The sequence below is a fragment of the Siniperca chuatsi genome, linkage group LG2, assembly GCF_020085105.1.
Source record: "Siniperca chuatsi isolate FFG_IHB_CAS linkage group LG2, ASM2008510v1, whole genome shotgun sequence".
NCBI lineage: Eukaryota > Metazoa > Chordata > Actinopteri > Centrarchiformes > Sinipercidae > Siniperca > Siniperca chuatsi.
This window is the reverse complement of record NC_058043.1, coordinates 32112591-32131181: the sequence shown is the minus strand read 5'-3', so window position 1 is coordinate 32131181 and position 18591 is coordinate 32112591. Positions and strand designations below refer to the sequence as shown.

Below are 18591 nucleotides of genomic sequence, written 5' to 3'. Positions count from 1 at the left end.
CACCCACAGCAGCACACAGTAGTGTAGCCTAGAACTACAATGGTATAACAGTGTCTAGAGATGTATAGAAAGTGTACACATGTGAACATGTGCTGGGATGTGAATCCGAGCCAAGGCCCCAGGCTGCTTGAAGCGAAGTACTTGTCAGATCGTCTAACAGTGTCTGCAACCCCCTTTGCAAGGGCAGCTGCGAGCTTCAATTTTAAGAACCTTCCTTAACAGGCAACTCGACAATCACAACCACTTTTTGCAGTAATTGGCGGTGGGTGGGTGGAGGTATGAAAGCGAGCGGGGATTGAATTTCTCTCTCAAACTCTCTTTTTCATTGTTTACACAACTACTTCCATCACATCATCACATCAAGACTACAAAGCCACGCAAAACCGAATTCTTGGAGAGAGAGTGGGGAGGCAGTGGGATGCAGCCAGGACGGCCTTTCGGAACAGTGTGGCCATTCAGAACAGGAATAAACACTTTTGCCTTTAGACGTATACGGACGACTCATCATAGCACATAGTTCTTCTGAAGCATACTGAGTGTCTGGCCTAAGGTAATTTAGAAAGCCTGACATATTTGCTAGTGGGCGTCCACAGCGTTCACACACCTCTCTGCTTCCTCTCCCGGCATTCATCAGCGGAAGTCAGTCAAACTGCTGACACCTGACACCCTAGGGTCAGATTTCTCAGTTCAGGAACATATACATATCATCCTACATCTGGATATGGGTTTGGTGCATTTTTAAACGTGTCGTGTTCATCTCATAACCCACCAGATCGGTTTCAGTACAGAATCCCACCGACCTTGAAACCACAGCTGACAGATGGCACAAGCCCACTGGAGCCGACCAAACAAAGCTTGGCTCCAGGTCACAGTAACATGGAAGATGTTCTGACTGCCTACATCTTTAATTCATAGTGGAAAAAACATATTCCATTCAGAAGCAGGGCATGCTCTGGTAGATCTAGATCTGCAGCTCCCAGAGCGCTGTGGCCCATATTCAGTATGGAAGCCAATAGCAGACAGTCAGGACAAAAGGGAATTCATCTGACTGTTTTCACAAACTATATTTACAGTATATCTGCAACTGTATATCTGCATTATCTAACAGTGTGTCATTTAGACATGAGGTGGTCATTTTATTGCAAAGTTTTTCTTGAAGATGTATCTTCTTGTCAGTACATTTTTCTTGTCTGAGAACCTTCACAGCCATTTTTTGTCAGTGGTTTCAAATGTAGTTCAGTGGTGTAATAAGCAAAGGAAATGTATGCATCAACCTACATATCGCCTTAATCAGAAAGCAGGAATCGACTTGTTAGCTGTGTCCAAATTCAGGGACTGGATCCTCTGAGAGGGACAGTCCTCTGAACGTAGATCCTTCAGAAGACCTGAAGGTCAGGCTGGACCTGAGCCTCCTCCTCAAATGGGACATTTTACCTCACAGAGGTAAAACTAATGTTTGGGCACTTCGTGTCAACTTACAGAAATTCTGTTATCCCCGGCAAACATTGCTACTATTATTTTCTGTTCTTGTGTTTTTTATTTTGTCTCCATATGTGTAAAGCATCCTTGGGTCCCCTGAAAGGCACAATAAAAATGCAAGCTATTATTATTATTATTATTATTATTATTATTATTATTATTATTAATTTGTTAAGCGCAAAATTTTAGGAATTCAGGAAGTTGCAAATGACAGTGGTAAACTAATTGGCCAAAAAAAGGCTGCATTTCTTGGCCTTGTGGCTGACCAAATTCTAGGCCAAATGAAAATTTGGTGTTTTGATTAATTTCCTTCAGAATGTGGCCATTATTTTTCAGCCGCCATTTCTCTCTACTGTGTCTGTCTGGCCATAAAGTTGGGCGACTCACAAGAGAAAGATGGTCAAAAAAGAATGGTCAAATTCCGTGCTGCAGAGGCACAGATATCCTGACTTTTAGTCTCTAGTATGGGTCAAGCTCCAAAAACACTGGATCCTACATTTCCCATAATGCAACTCAAAAGCATTTTTCATTAGACCCTCTCTGTCTCCTGAATTCCCAGTTTTTTTCAAACCCCACACCTTTGTAATTTAGGTTTTCTGTTAAAGATCTGAAGTCTCAAGACCAAGCCAAGATGACCGTGATGACATCATCATCAGGGTTGGGGTTTTTTTACTTTAAAAACATAGACATAGAAGACATTTTACAACCGTTTTCACAGGCTGAGTAGTATACTGAACTATGTGTAAAATCGGTGGAGTGCACCTTTAAATTAAAACCTTAGAGTTTTGTCAGAAATTACCTTTTCATTTAAATTTAACTACCAAATTACTAAATGTTTTGTACTCACAGTCAACAAAATTATAGCGCTACTCTTATTTTAATGGGTGCACTATAAGGTTTTTACCTTGACTTTAAGCAATCAAAATGATTATGTAAAACCACAAAAATTACTTTAAGTATAATAATAAAATATGTTTTAATTCAAAACAACTAAAGACAATGCTCAGAACTACAGTATATCATATGTCTTTACTGGAATCAGAGACTAGTCATGGAATCTCAGCGTTCTAGACTCTGCTGCCTGGATAAAAATGATCACTTCATCAACACATTCATCACAAGTAACAAAGCCTGACAACAGCTGGTATAAATCAAATGATTATATTCAGATTAATGCAACACAACAAGCGAATGTCTGCAGCAGTATATTTCACTGATCCATATCAGTTCAGCAGAAAATCTCAGACTTCCCTCCTCAGAAACCACACAACAGAATCAAGAAACATAAGTCCTGTCCTGTTAGATCAATCTCATTAGAACTAAACTGTTTCCATGCTACGCTGATGATCATGATGAAGGTGGTATGTGTTCGTATGATCATAGCTATGCTGAACAGTTTTGTGACTTGCCCTGTTATGTGAATAATGCTGACCAGCCAACTTTAATTTTTCAGTCCTCTACAGCAGCAGCCTCAGCACTAACTCGCTGCTCACATTAGCTCAAGAGCACCCTGACTCCTCTACATATCTTCTTGGTTTTGTGCTCATTGGTTGACCAATCATCACAGAAAAATAACCAGATTTCGCAGAAGATGCAGATCAGTCAAAACTGGTTTCCACCCAGATTGTATGTCCCCACATATTCAAAAGTTGTTGCATTTCCTTCAACAAGAACGAGTTTCTGATTATGCCTCAAATTGAGTTGTGTATAGTAATGTTTAAACTACGGTGTGTTGCATTGCAAATTGTTTTATGCAATCAGATTTGTTTCCAGATTTTGTAACTTTTTAAATCAAGTTTCAACCTAATGGGTGAAGATCTTTTAATAAAAAACATTTAGAATATTATATAATTTTTAAAAAAGCATCAGTAAGGGGCATTATTAATGGTGCATCCAGTCTACATGTCAAAAAACCTATTAAACATACCATGTTTTGACCTATGACCCCACACCAATTTCCAAATGTGAGTGTAAACTGAGTTGTCAAAATCGTCTGTATCGGAACATGACAATTGCAGAGTTATAATAATATGCCTATACAAGTGTGTAAATCTAGTGTTTAGTGTGTGCAAAACAGTCTGTGAACTGTGAGTCCTAGACTTTCATGTAAGAACCTGACTGAAATCAGTGCAAAACGAAATGTCGGCTTAGCATTAGGTTTGAGAACTGACAACTTTGACTACAACATGGGCAAAATAAAACACCTAACGTGAGTGTTTCTGTAAGGTTTAACTAAAACTAGTGTTTAGACTCACAACTTGAAATAAAGTTAGAGTTTAATCATTATTTAGAACCCTTTTGATTAGTGTTAGTGTTACGTTATTACTAACAAACAAAAACCTTGAGGTTAGTGTTGAGATTAGTTAACTAGAATGGTGTTTGAGACCAAGCTATAATTTCTCAATAGCTTCGTGCGGTTTTCATTCCTGTTTAGATTTGTATCTTTTCCGTTTTCTTTTTCATTATGTTAAGTAAATCACCAATTACTGTATCCTTGAAAAAATAGTAACACATAATATAGATGCTTCTGACGCCTGATGAACATCTGGCCTCTTTCTGTAAGCCCTGTGCATATGTGTGTGTGTGTGTGTGTGTGTGTGTGTGTGTGTGTGTGTGTGTGTGTGTGTGTGTGTGTAGGCTTGTGTGGGTCCAGATGCTATGCTATCCTGTCCTGTTCTTATGTAAGACCATTAAACTGTTGGCCATGGCTCAGGTCACACGCACACACAGCAGTCAGTACGTTCACGGAATAATAACACGATAGGAGTGTAAAGAATTAGCCGATATATATACATATATATACATGAAAATCAACACAAACTGAGATTTACAGCTACATTAATTAGCCCACACATCCAAACCAGGTCAAGCTTCCTAATACTTTAAATAAGTTGCTTTGAAGGGGAGGAGATGAGAGGTGACGTCATTAAATCAATGTGTCACTGGGAAAAATGCAACTGAATTTCAAAAATATTTGAAATAAAAATCCCTACAGTGAAATTAAAATGAACTAATAAAACTACTACTTACTATGAAAATAAGAAAGATAAAATTAAATAGTTCTCAATTTGCTGGTCAATTAATGCAGTTCACTGTATAAATTCATTTGATTATTATATATCATAATGTGTTATATGTATTTACATAATAGTATCAATTTTGGAGATCCATGTTCCATAGTATGATGTCTTAACATTTTCAATTTTTGATTAAGTCGATTTATGTGATTTTGATATGTGATTCAACATTCTTCATAGAACGTGTTTGGAAGATGAAAGTTTGAAAACACAAAAACAACTTGAGAGCCGTTCACACGTAGTAGCTACAAACACATGCCATCAGTCAGAGTATAGCACACACACACGCCGCGACTTCATGGGTATCTTCATATTTAAGATGAATGCAAAAACTACCAAGTCAACCTAAAGCGGTGTTTTTATATCGCAGGTGAAAATTTAAATAAAAAAATGTAAATGTAAATGGTGTTTGTTAGTTCTAAAAGTTATAAGCACTCTTTGAAGCAATGATGGTTCATTCTGCACTTCAAATGCCCTCTGTTGGGAAAATTAGTGTAGAAGAGGTCAACCTTTTTTCCTTTTGCTGTACTATAGGCTTTACGTTATAAACTCTTTGTTATTCAGCTGGGACACAAACACAAAGACACTCACTCACACACACACACATACACTTTCCTCTTTCCATGCCTGGGTACATGCAGCAGGCTCTCATTACACAAGTCAATAAGCAAACCTTTCTATACAATTACACAGTCACAGCAAAACACATACAGGCCATAGACCCTATATAAGAACAATATAGGAATGTCAAAGTCATATAATAGGAGATTAAAAAACACTGCAAGTATAATAGGTCACGGAAACTCGCAATTGAGCACCACCGACGAGTTCTTATCTTATCAACCCATTCAAGGCCAAGCACTAAATTTAGTCTGATGACAAAAAATGTCCCAGAATTTATTATGCTTCAGTTTAAGTGGTGAAACTAAGCATAATCACAAATGTTGTTTAAAATAAAAGAAACTCGTTTCATCATATGCATACTAAGTTTGCACAGCATCAGTGGTGGAAAGTAAATGTGGAAAGTAAATCTACTCCACTACTGTACTTCATTACATTATTTGCACTTTAGGTACTTGTACTTGTACCCTAACCCACTTCTACTTCACTACATTTAAGAGGGAAATGTGCTCTGTACTCCAATACATTTATTAAAAGTTAATAAAAGTTAATATAAACATGGTGACTTTATAAATTATGATGCATTGTAATAGATTAAACTACCCACCAGTATATAAAGTAGCTAAAATGAGCTACAACTCAACTAGCAGGAACTTACATGTTAATGAATCAGTAATAATAATCCAGTAATATGAATAATAAAACACTCTGAAAGGAGTCATTCTGCATAATGATTAGTAGGCTGCTTTTGATACTTTGAGTACATTTTGCTGATTATACTTCTGTACTTCTACTTAAGTAAAATTGTGAATAAGTGACTTTTACTTGTAGTGTGCCATTGGTACCTAAAGGATCTGAATACTTGAAATTGTCACTTAAAACCATTTACAGTGATCATTTTTGATAATAACAACACAGTCAATTTAAAACTTAAGTTGTAAAATTGAAGGGTTTACAGGAGATAAATCCAACGCATGAAGCAGTACACACACCATTGATTAATACACACTTAAAAATAACTACAGTAACTAAAATAGTACAGTAGCCAATAAAAATATAAGGTTAGAAGAGAATAAACACCATAAAGTAACATCCTTGAGGACACTGCTGATGATAATCCCCTGTGGAAACATTATGACTGTAACACAGGGCTACTGTTGACACACAATTAAACCAATCCTATTAAGTGATGTGATAATGTAACTAAACTCGCTACTGAATGCAGACAGACTGCATTGGCCTAGTATAGGAATAATATAGGAATTCAGTCACTAGTGATCACATAAAGTGTTAAAATACCATAAAGTACAACAAGGTCACCATGTAATGTAGGCTACTACTGTAGCACAGACACACATAGGCCTACACGTCGCTATGAATACTACAGGAACAGACTTTTTGTGCAGTGTGTGTTGTTTTGAGGTGTGTGATCCATTGGGCGACATGGTAGCCTATAATCGACTATAAATGCTCTTCTTTTTCTCCATCACGTTCAGATGTGCTCTGATCCACTTCCAGCGCTGAGACAGAACCTGACTCACCCTGTGTGCAGCCCAGGCTGCGGCTCCGGGGCCTAACCAAACAAGCCCAACTTGACAGCCCTTTTATATGTCCCCGTTCGCTCGTCCTCTGCAATGACACAACTCCTCACACATCATACACACACACGGGCTTCTGTAGATGCAGACGGCGAGGCCGGGCTCGGTCATTTCCGCGGACATAGGTACCTTTATTTGCGATTTGCGCAGAGCAGCAAAAATCCCATGAAACCGCAGCATCATCCAGAAGATGCGCAGAAAGAGGCGGGGGCCCGTGTGCACCGGTTGTCCGGAAAACACTGCAGAGAGACGGGGCAATAGGGTTCCGAGCCTCCTGCACGGGACCGGAGCCGCAGCATTCCGTCCTGCTCTGGTGTTATTATTCACATCCTCGGTTCTCAGCATCACTCCGGTCCAGCTCCGCCAGAACCGGGACACCACCCGATGCGTCAGTGCGATGGGAGCTACAACTACAGAGCATCACAGTAGAAAGTAGAAAGTGTCCGCTTACCTGCGCTGGTCCGCCGCTCCTCTCCCCCGCTGATGCGCCGGGCACCGTCAACTCCGCAGCGGCATCGAAACTATCCGCCTACTCCTGTGTGCTGTCGGCGTTACCGGAGCTCTGACTCCGTGTTTCCCGTCAATGCGGTGCAGATCGCGCTCTCTCTCTCTCTCTCTCTCTCTCTCTCTCTCTCTCGTGGACTCTCTGCACTCTTTCCCTCCTTCAGCTGTTCTCTCGCTGGTCCGCAAGCGCGCATCCCCCCGGTTGTGTCGCCGCGTGCACACGCCCCACACGTAGGCCTAACCAGGGGTTGGCGGGCAGGTGTTGGGGGTGGAGGGCACGGGAAGAACGAGGATTCCTGTGGCCAAAATAAAATTATGGCGTATAGTTTATTAATAAAGGCTATAGTTTTATCTTATTTGGTAACGCTTTAGATTAGGCTTCAGCCCGCAATGTAGGCCTAGACTATAGGACCCTGTCGCCGGTCTGGACCTGCTCTATAGGAGAAGTGCCATGAGATAACTTCTGTTATGAATTGGCGCTGTATAAATAAAATTGAGTTGAAGTTTAGCCTAATTAGGCCTACTACTACTACTACTTAGGCCTAGTTACGTGTAAAGGTTTTACTAACGGTGCATTCCTACAGTACGTGCCAATACATATATGCAACTGGGGAACAAGATGTGAAGTAATGGAATAAGGGGGAAACAGTTTGGGATCTTACAAAGAACTGATACTGCTGATATTTGTTTTAACTACTGCCTATTCTATTATTACAGGGTGTGTGTGACCTACTGAGCCATAATCTGGACGTTTGGGAGGAACTGAGAGAGAATTTATAGTTACAGCCTATATGCGGTGGTAGTTCTCCCCTTGTTACATTTAGTTACAGAGTAACTACAGGATATGCGGGCTGTAATCTAAATCACTGTTAGTTCTCGGCTGCTTAACCCTCCTATTGTGTCCGAAAAGGGTTCAAATTTGACGTTTTTGAATTCATTAAAAAGCACTGAAAAAAAAACACGCTAATTATCATACAGTAAAATGTAAAAAAAAATCTGCTATGTCACCCTTGTCCTTTGGTGCGCAGGCCTACAGAGCCAGGACTGAGTCTGGCGGTTATTGTGGCAAAATGGGTTACGTACATGTTCGTCCGCTCTCTTGTGCGGAAGAGCGGGGTTCAAGTCCCGCTCCTGCCACTCACCATACAGTGAGCGCATTAGCAGTTAACACTAACAGTCCTTCAGTCCTGTACCAAAGGAAAAACTACTACTGCATGTACTTTAAATATAAATTGTCTTCCTCCCAAACGTCCAGATTATTGCTCAGTAGGTACATAACCTGTAATAATTGGTACCCAGTGGTTAAACAATAACTACAGTATCAGTTCTTTGTAAGATATCGAATTATTACCCCCTTATTCCATAACTTCACATCTTGTTCCCCAGTACCTAGGCCTATATGTAGCCTATTGGCACACCGTTAGTAGGCCTACAAAAGATTATACCGTAACTCTGGTGTAATTACGCTTTTTAGAAGGCCTACAGGCCATGGGGAAAATGTCACGTTGAAAAATGTGAAAATATTTATTTACATAGGCCTACTATGAACCCATCATGTCAGTAGAGAAATATCACATGTAAATATAAAGGAATACAAAAACCTACATCATCATCATCATCATCCAGATTCACCCAAATCAGTAAATAAAGTTATAAAAGTTGTGTGTTTTTGTACAGTAATGTGTGAGGGTCGGCCCCCAGAAACACTGTTGCATCTATTGTTTTTCCAACCTAATTCTTGTCTCATTTGTGGTCTGATAAACAGTAAATTCATCAAATTCAGTGCCCCATATCTCTAGTTTCACCAAAATCAGTGAATAAAGTTATAAAGTTGTGGTTTTTGTACAGTAACCCAGTAGTCAGTGAGGCCCGGCCACCTTCTCAAGAGGACTAGCACATGAGCAAAGCAGCAGATGTTCAAGCAAGTGAAGTCCTAACTGAAGACCTGCCTTGATGAGAGCACTGACAGAGCATGGTGACATGTAAATGTAAATGCAATAGACTGGGGGCACTGTTTCGCTTATTGCATTTGAATATTGTCCACTGTGCAGAGTGGTAATTAAATGTCAAACAGCTCTTATATTTTCATTTTAATATGGTCATAGGACAGCCATAAAAGTATGTGAAAATGAAAATTGGATTATTGGATTTTCCTTTTCATTTTTATTCAGATAACACATACATATGTGGAAAATGATAATGCTGTTGTGGAATTACATTTTCATTTTCAAGTTTACATTATCATTTGAATTTAGTCCAGTATAGGCTTCCATAGAAGAGCAGTATCTGTCACACCTGTGACGATGAATAAAAAAAAAAGAGAATTTACGTTAGTAATACATCAAATGAAATGTGTTATTTTTGCACTCTTATACTGTTAAATTTGCTTTAACAGCTGTACACTACTGTTCATACTGTCGTAAAAATAGGCTAATACTTTTTTTAAATGTGTTTCTGTCTGTAACGTTATCTTTTAAAATGACGTTTATCGGGAAAGTGGTACTTTCGTTCCGCCTTTCTTCTATCTTTCAGCATATGATACCCTCTGACCTTAGACCCTAGATTCGCCCACCCCTCCAAAAAAAAATCCTTTAACAGGGAAGAAATGGAAGAAACCTCAGGAACAGCAGAGGAGGGGTATCCCAGGAGGGACAGACATGCGATAGATGTTGTGTGTACAGAATAGACCAAGTGCTTACAAAACCTAGTTTCATGGTGGAAAAAAGTATGACAGCATCCATAGAGACTTATAAAAACCATTCTCTCTATCCATTCATATGCTCAGTGCATTTCCAGCAGTCGTATTGATGCCAAAATGTGGCTAAATACACGTTAAAATAAATATTTGGTGTCAAATTATTGATTTCTTTGGTAAGTATTAAGCGGGAGCTTAAGCACGTTATCCCTTATGTAGAATATCATTTTAGTTTTTAGCTACAGGCTAACAGAGTAACTTGTCACCACACCAAAAAAGCTGGGTCTTGTCAGAAAAAAATCAAAAACGGCTGCACATAAAACTGAGCTGTACTGGCAGGAGCGACAAGGAGCGCAACCCATCCCATTATTTTTATGATAAATATTAAGAAAAAGCACAGAAGTAAATAAGACAACCTTAAAACAAAGCTGATGGTGCAGTATAATATACATCAGTAATTTATGATTAATATATTATTTTTCAGATATGGCACTTGCTGAGACCCTTGTGTGTTACCACAAAACTACTTGGCCTTACAAAGACATAGGCTACTGTAGACTGCCTACAAGTCCTGCATGATCACACACCAAAAACACCTATAATGTTCAACTTGGGATCATTTTTATTGCTCTAAATTCACTTCTAGCCGGATGCAGGAATTTGTCACTTTCACAAAAAGCTAAAAATAATTTTTTAGCACAGTGTAAGTGTGATTCTCAAGTGCTGACAGCAATGACTCAGCGTGGTAAAATAAGGACTAGAGTGATGTCTACCTAAAATGCCCTCACTCAAACGCTGAATCAGCCAGTAGTGAGCCTCCAGAGAGGGAACTGTCAGGGCTGCATACATCACACCAGTCATATGGTTTAATACACACCATCTTGTGAAAGCCTGCTCATAACTTTTTATCCCTTATTACTGTGCATATGCTTCTCTGACTATATGTTAATGCACGCAAAAACAAAGCTTATATGAGATATTTACCCGTACAAAATAATTATGTTGACAATACCACACATGCTATTTGGGGCAGTCATATAAATAAAAAATCTTTAAATGAAAGGACAGATTTTCAGTTTTAGCACCATAAAAAGAGACAGTGGCCAAATAATATATTTAGAATAATCTTCTGTATTTTTTGTTATTAAAGCATGCTTTCATATTCTTTGCTGCTCTTTCAAAACCATCAAAAGTCTTGTATTTTATAATCCTGCCAATATAATCATTATAGCAATTTAGCATGTATATTGATGTAGTTAATGTGTAAAGCAGGAAGAATTACTTTAATATCGGAATGTTTGATTATATTAGCACTGAATCCAACATGTCATGTACATGATTAATCTGTTTCATGTTGTGTCAGTATTGGGACAGACCCATTATCTTTTCATCAGCTCTGTGTCAGCAGCTGAGCACGAGTCTTAAACTCAAGAAGAAGATTCATGCATGGAATTTTGACCAACATAAGGAAACAAAAAAAAAAAAGCCTATTACTATACAACTAGGCAGGGCACCCACCACTAACAGAGAGCACAGCTACATGTGTGCACAGCCCAGTATCTCTAGGAATGATGTTAATACTAGAAGACTGCAATACAGAACATGATTTATGTCCACTGCCAACATTCAGTGCCAGCACAGGAAGAAGTGTGACATTGTGATAGTGCAGCAAAAAGTAAGGGTGTGGATGCTGGAGAATTAAATGAGCATAAAATGCACAGAGGAGGCCTGGCTTTTTGTCCCATCTCATACCAGTGCTGTCTTTTTTTATATATATATTTAACTGTGATGACAGTCTTTAACCAGGTGAACTCCAACAATTTTACATGTAAAAATCCATTTACTAGTCACACCGAGTACCACTCAGCCTGGGAAAATAGTTGTATAATGTCTTCTGTGGTTCTAGAGGAGCTTGGTCAAGTCTGAGAAATGACTCCAGTGACATCACTTGAGTGATCTCAGACATGAGGGGAAGACAGACATACAAAACACAAAATATACAACTGCCTCTGACTAGCACGTAACATCTGGGTTTCCCAGTAGCTCAATGAGCTGGATGCCATGTACTCACAGGTTGCATTTTCAAATGTGGTTCATAACTTTGTAGCATGATATCCTTACATTTGCCGTTGAATTTTAAAAAACAGATCTTTCCACCACTTCCTGATTTGGGCACCCTGGTACATACAATTAATTATTAAGCACAAGAAACAACACTAAAGGCAAACTCAACTATAAACCTTTTTCACAGCAGACATTTTGACACGTCATGGCAGAAAAAAACACAAATGAAACAAATTCCATCAAGTGTCCCAGTCAGCCATGACAGTGAGCCAGCATACCCAATACCAGGAACTCAGAACTAGTTCACCAAAATGAGTGTAGACATATATTAATTACACCTGTGATTTTCCTGCTAGGACATGCCAAAATGTCTGCTGTGAAAATGGTCTATACCAGGGCCTAGGCACTTGAACACCTAATTGTAAGACAGCCATTACTAAGATTTATTTTTCTATTTTAAAGCCCTTACACACCTGTGGTCCACCTACACAGGTGTTTTTACTTATTTTGCCCGATTAGTCTTCTCCTCAGGACTGCGTGAGTGTGTACAGACTAGTACTGACTGTGCTATTACTTTTGTTGCACCTGTTATGGCAGGACAATTTACACCTTTATCATTCTTACTAGTTCAGTGCAATCATGTAATTACCATCACAACCCCACTGAATGTCAGCCAGAGCAAAGAGGTCTAATCAACCACAATGAAAACACCTATGTGGGTGCACAGGGCCTTTAAACCCTGAATTGGATTCTTCATCGCAAAAAAAGGCCATCATCCTCCTCCTAATGACTGGCAGATCTACAGCATCTCGCACAGGGATGTGTCAAGATTTCAGAGGTTTCATTTGTCACGCGCTCATTCAGTACAGCATTTGTTGCATTGCATTGAAATGCATGGTTGCATACTGTGCTTAAAGACTGGTGTGCAATAAAGAATAACAGAATAAGAGTAAAAATAGGAATTCCAAAAAGAAATATGGCAAGTGTTCTTATGAGTGTGGAGGTAGAGAACAGGGTCAGGGCAAAAGCAAACAAATGTAGGTCAGAGAGTCATCAATGTTTTGGTCAAAGTGTGTGAAGCCTGCATCAGGCACAGCTGTTGATGGTTACTAATTTCAGCTCCAGTGCATACAGCTAACTGCTCATTAAGCCATAATTTCTCTTTTCCTGTTTCTCCTACATGGTAAAAACACATATTCTAAATGTAAATCAGAATCAGAAATACTTTATTGATCCCCGAAGGGAAACTCGTTGTTATAGCAGCTCGCCTTTACGTCAGTGCACACAGGAAAGTACTATACCTCAGATACCTCATTCAGAGTTTGATGGAGCTAATCTGTTTCCCCCTGCTTCAAGTGTTTGTGCTATGAAGCAATGTTATGCTATAAATACATCACATAGCTACATCTACAACGACATACATCTTGCCAGGTTTTTTAAAGTCTATTATTAAAGTCCCCCTCCACTTAGAAATGTGTTTTGCTTGTTGTTCCTTTACTTGGACTGGGCGGCAGTGGCTTAGTGGTAGAGCCGGTCGTCCACCAATCAGAAGGTCGGCAGTTTGATCCCAGCTTCCCCCAGCCCACATGTTGAAGTGTCCTTGGGCAAGACACTGAACCCCAAATTGCTCCAGAGGGCTGTGCCTTTGGTGTGTGAAGGATTAGTTTGTTTCTTTGAACTGATGAGCAGTTGGCACCTGCCATTAGTGTGTGAAGCGCTTTGAGTGGTCGGAAGACTAGAAAGGCGCTATACAAGTACAGTCCATTTACCATTTACTTGGATGTTTGAGCTTCGCTTTGCCTAATGATGTATGTGCAGAGTTTGACACTAGCGAGCTGTTTTTACATTCATCTGCAGAAGGGGGGAAGTTTCTCCGTGCTCACCTTAAATCTCAGTTTAACATGTGTACATACAAGATGATTTTGTGCCATCACAACTAGTTGGAGCCACTCGTGCTCCAGTATCCAACTTACACAAGTGTAATGTGGGAACTTTAAAGCCTCCAGCATACATACACTGAGAATGGAGACATCTTGTGTCCAGCTGTGTACCTTTAATACCTTTTTTGTGCCAGTTAGAAATTCCCAAACTCTACACATAGTGACTTTCATTTGAACTCAACTCAGTTCTAAAACCTCATGTATAATTGAAAATATCTACCCATACAGGTCCTATCCCATTTTTACTTTTATTATATTTCTCTGCAATAGAAGCTGCCTACTAGAATTCCTGATAGCCGTGCCTCTGGCTTGGTCGTGCAAATGAACACAATAAACTTTTCTCTCAGCGCGGCAGATATGTTGACTTGCTATAACTAATACAAATATAATGGCTGTTTTCCATTTAGGTCAGCCAGTTCCAGCTTTGGTGTTGTGCATGCTGGCTCACTGTCATTACTTACAGGGACACCTTATGCAACAGAGCCATCATTAATGGTCTGTTGTCAGTTTTTGTAGGCGGGAAGCCAGTGAGGGCTCTCATCCTTGTCGGTCAGGGCATATGCGGTTTTACAATGCAGTGGACAATTATAATTGACATTTTGGGCGCGTTTGCTTTCATTTCCATTTCCAAATGACCTACAAACTGTCTCTCTGCTCATGTTGCTTGTCTTGTTGGAACCTTGTACAGCTGTGGCTACCACTGTCACCATGTCTGCACATTTTAGACATGAAGCTGGCAGGTAAAATGCTGCACAAAATTGTCCTTATGTTCAACAACACAGCCAGTGGATCAGGAATCTTCATGTACCACACTTTATTGCACAACAGACAAGACACACAGTCAAACATCATTATTGTACACTGAGCCTGAAATTTGGCCAGTTAAAGCATTTCAAAGCTTACAGATAGTCAGGTTAGGTTCCTGTTGCGAGTCTTTGTTCACTTGGAGTATGGTGCTCTGCTCCAGCTGGCCCTCTCTCTGGTGTGGAGCCTGAAGTGGGTGTTGAGGTGCGCTGACTGGTTGAAGCATTTCCCGCAGACATGGCAGCGGAAGGGCTTTTCCCCTGTGTGGATGCGGTGGTGCCTCTTCAGCATGCTGACCGTGGTGAAGCTCTTTCGGCACACCGCACAGCTGTACGGCTTCTCCTTGGTGTGCCAGCGCATGTGGACCTCCAGCTGGCAGGCAAAGCTGAAGCCCTTCCCACACTCTTTACAGCTGTGCCACCTCTGGATGCTCTGGCTCGGGTGAGAGGAGCGAGGCGGAGGCAGCTTCAGGGATCTCACGTTCTTGATCTGAAGTATGTGTGCGCTCTGTTTTCCATTTGAGCGAAGTAACCCTTTCACCTGCTGGTCTGTTTTGTGATTCCTGTGACTCTTGGTAGTGCTGGCGCAAGAATCGCTCTGAGCCGCTCTGCAGTTTGAATGAACAGTCATGCAGGATGGTGAGTTGTTGGCCGGCTGCTGTTTCCTGCTGTCCTCCCTGTCACTCTCTGCCTTAATCTCCTGGGATGTTAGAGAAGGTGGGGAGACACTTTGTCTGCTACACACAGTCTGGGCTGGTGGAGGATGTGACCTCTGTAGTGTCTCAATATGACTACAGTTTCCTTCCTCTGAGTCTCTTGCTTCTTGTGAGCAATCTGTTTGAATGTTTCTGAGTTTTGGTTCTTCTTTAATTTGTGGCAGCAGCTCCACACTGTTTCTCCACTCAGACTCACAGGGCTGACCATCTTCTAGGGGCTGGACAGTGTGAGGGTCTGAAAGGTTACAAACATCACAGTCATGCTTTTTGTATTTGCATAAACATACTGTATTACTGTGTCTTTTGCAGGAATGCCCGTAGATGAACAACAAGGTTTTTGTTTTTATCTTTTAGTATGCCATGGAAACAAAACTCCAATTCTGTTTTCTCTCTTTTTCGACTAAACTCCATTCAAAAAATCTGCAGATATATCCTTGCTGATGAGAAATCATACAGACCGCCATTAGACTGTATGAAACTCTTTCACATCTAAGATGAATTGATAGGTTGTACTGCAAAATGTAGCATCTCCATCTATGTTCTGATAGTGGGTTTGTGTGGGTTCCATTGTTGTCCAAAAAAAGAAAAACACATCAATGAGCCACACTGTTGCACTGGGTGACATGTTCCTTCATTACCATGAACACACACACACTGTAGTTTAGTTTTACTCAATCCCACATACACCGTCCTGCTGCCAGAAATACTCACTAGAGCACCAAATGTGGATTAATCCACCACTGAAAATAGTCCCCAACAAATTCACTATTTCCTCCTGTTTGAGTAATGTTTGCTAAAAACTACACTAGCCAGCCAAAAAATGAAAACTATATATTTGTGAGCTGTTTTTAAAAATGTACATCTTCAGTAAGAACTAACTGACTTGAGGCCGAGTACCAGAGACAGAGTACGTAAGTCAGAAATTACTGAGAGACAAACACATTCTTTGTTTTGGTCTTTTCGTGGGATTTGTTGACAATACGAAAAAACAGTTTGGAATAATCTGCATATCAAAAATGTTCAGTTTCTACTACTTTCAACTACTAAATGAAACATAACTTTGCTTTGGGGTCTGACCTTCAGTTTATTCATCTGTTTAGACTTGACCTCTAACATCAGCTTGCTCTTTCTCTAGATCTCTGTCATTGTCACCTATTTTTTCCTTTTGCTAATGAGAGATGAATTACAGGAAGCAGAGGCCTACCATCTCTTCAACATGCCCCGTATTAACATGCCCTCTATTAAACAGAGCTATAAGACACCTTTTCCAGCTAATATTATAAGATTAAAATATGTTACTTTATTATCTCAAGATCATTTTTAAATTAAAACTGAAGCCCAATATCTATGTAAATGCTGCTTATGTAAAGCCCACACTGAAACAGATGTCTCCAGATTTATTCTTCACAACAAGATTATCATAATGTGCTATTGGTGTTCCGTAATTTGATAACCGCTATAGGAAGCAAATGTATTATCAGTGAGGGGGCAATATGAACAAAATAAATATCACAATAAGTATCAGAGCATTATCAGAACATTGGTATTCCACACGATTTGCTACAATGTTCAAGTCGTAAGTCATCCTATCATTTTCAAAACACGTTTTTAAGTATTTAAACTCCCACTCTAACCTTGGAACACTTTAAATTGCTTGTCATTTATAAACCCCATTTTCTTGTTTGAGATTTATTTCACGACATTATATGGAGGGACAGGAATTTATAATATTGAGTCACTGCTCAGCCCTGAACATTTTCATTGCTTAAGATATGTGATCATCAAAGCCACTGTATTCATAATGTAAAGAGCTCTAAAAATGTTGGTTTGTTGATTATTACAATAGTTTGTAAACAAACCCAGATTCTTGGCTGTTTTCTTCCACTGATGTTTCATGGTCTGTGTTTATTTTTATTACTATTAAAGTTGGTGGTGTTGCTGTTATGCTCGGTTTATTATACTGCTGTAGGCCTACTGTCTGCTTCCATTCAATAAAATAAATAAATAAATAAATAAAGATGTAGCTAATGTAACGTTATGACACAGCCTAAGCGCCCGGGTGTTGGCCACACTGGCGATGAGCAAAGCTCCATTTAAAACGTACATATTTTGAATGAGCTTTGGCGTGACATTCAGCACATCGGTAAACAGAGCGTATCGATGACCAGCATGACAGCAGCACATAGTCACCAGCTGCTGGTCCTCACCTGGCTGCAGTAGGAGCCGTTGGACGGCTACATTGAGGAGCCGTTTGAGCCGCTCGTTCTCCTCTTTGGAACGCAGGATTTCGCTCTGATACTCCAACACCGTGTCTTTGACGGCGCGGAAAATCTCTTCGGCGGCCGCTGTCAGCCTGTCGTTCAGAAACACGTTCAACAGCTCCAGTTTGGTCATGTTTTCCACTGCTGTCTCCAGAGGCGTAACGTCCTTCTGTTTACATCCACTAACCCGGAAGTAGAAGTATACCGGCTTCTGCGTACTGTCAGTCTTCTTCTTTGGATTCGGAAGACTGCCTCTAGTGTCTGTAATTAATTCCCTTTAGATAGTCATTTTATATTTTCTTATATAACCCACTACTGTGCAGATATTGCATCAGTTTCTTCATTTTAGTCCAGTTATCCACGTTGAGTAAAGTACGTAGAGTGTTTGGGAGAACAACCTTCAGCTTCAGATTCTTCTTCAGTAAAACACTTGAGTCGAATAGAGTCCAATGCAATATAGATTTTACTGTAATATCAAAACAAAGTACACGTAGAACCGAGCTGGTTCGTGAAGCAACTGAACAGGCTCAGTTGTGCATTCACTTATATTTTCAAAACATGCTCCTCCTGGCTGGTTGGTGGGATGTTCCCTATTGGTCCATAATCAAAACACGGAAATCATTGACAGTCTCTGATTGGTTATGAATTATTGTGCAATTACGCTTTTACCCGCGTGAGGGTGCCATAACACAAGGAAACGTCTGATTAAAGACACGAAAACATGATTACCTCGACTGTCCTTGAATACGTTGGGTAAAGATAAGGATAAGGTTTGTTTGTGAGAAACTAAAACAGGAGGATCCGGGCAGAGAGATATGACTCCTGAAAAGAGC

At 40.0% G+C, this 18591-nt stretch overlaps 2 protein-coding genes across 3 annotated transcripts in view; both read right to left on the bottom strand.

Annotated features, from left to right (window-relative positions):
- Window positions 1-7440, bottom strand: part of nfasca (neurofascin homolog (chicken) a) — a 167815-nt gene extending 160375 nt beyond the window's left edge. For both annotated transcript variants that reach the window (XM_044212838.1, XM_044212828.1), the window contains exon 1: window positions 7227-7440. The gene's annotated coding sequence lies outside the window, so the exon portion shown is untranslated. The remainder of the gene's footprint in view (window positions 1-7226) is intronic.
- Window positions 7441-14775: 7335 nt separating this feature from the next.
- Window positions 14776-18288, bottom strand: LOC122883721 (zinc finger protein 112-like). The gene is made up of 2 exons (XM_044212807.1): window positions 17705-18288; window positions 14776-15732 (listed from the first exon to the last, which is right to left on the bottom strand). Exons 1-2 carry the CDS (start codon window positions 17889-17891, stop codon window positions 14918-14920), a joined length of 1002 nt encoding a protein of 333 aa, XP_044068742.1. The 5' UTR covers window positions 17892-18288; the 3' UTR covers window positions 14776-14917.
- Window positions 18289-18591: the final 303 nt, after the last annotated feature.

Excerpts from the sequence above, each read along its gene's own strand:
- LOC122883721 (XM_044212807.1), bottom strand. The coding sequence starts at position 17,891 with ATGACCAAACTGGAGCTGTTGAACGTGTTTCTGAACGACAGGCTGACA. Across the intron at positions 15,733-17,704 it reads ACGGCTCCTACTGCAGCCAG|ACCCTCACACTGTCCAGCCC; the intron begins GTGAGGACCAGC and ends GTAACCTTTCAG.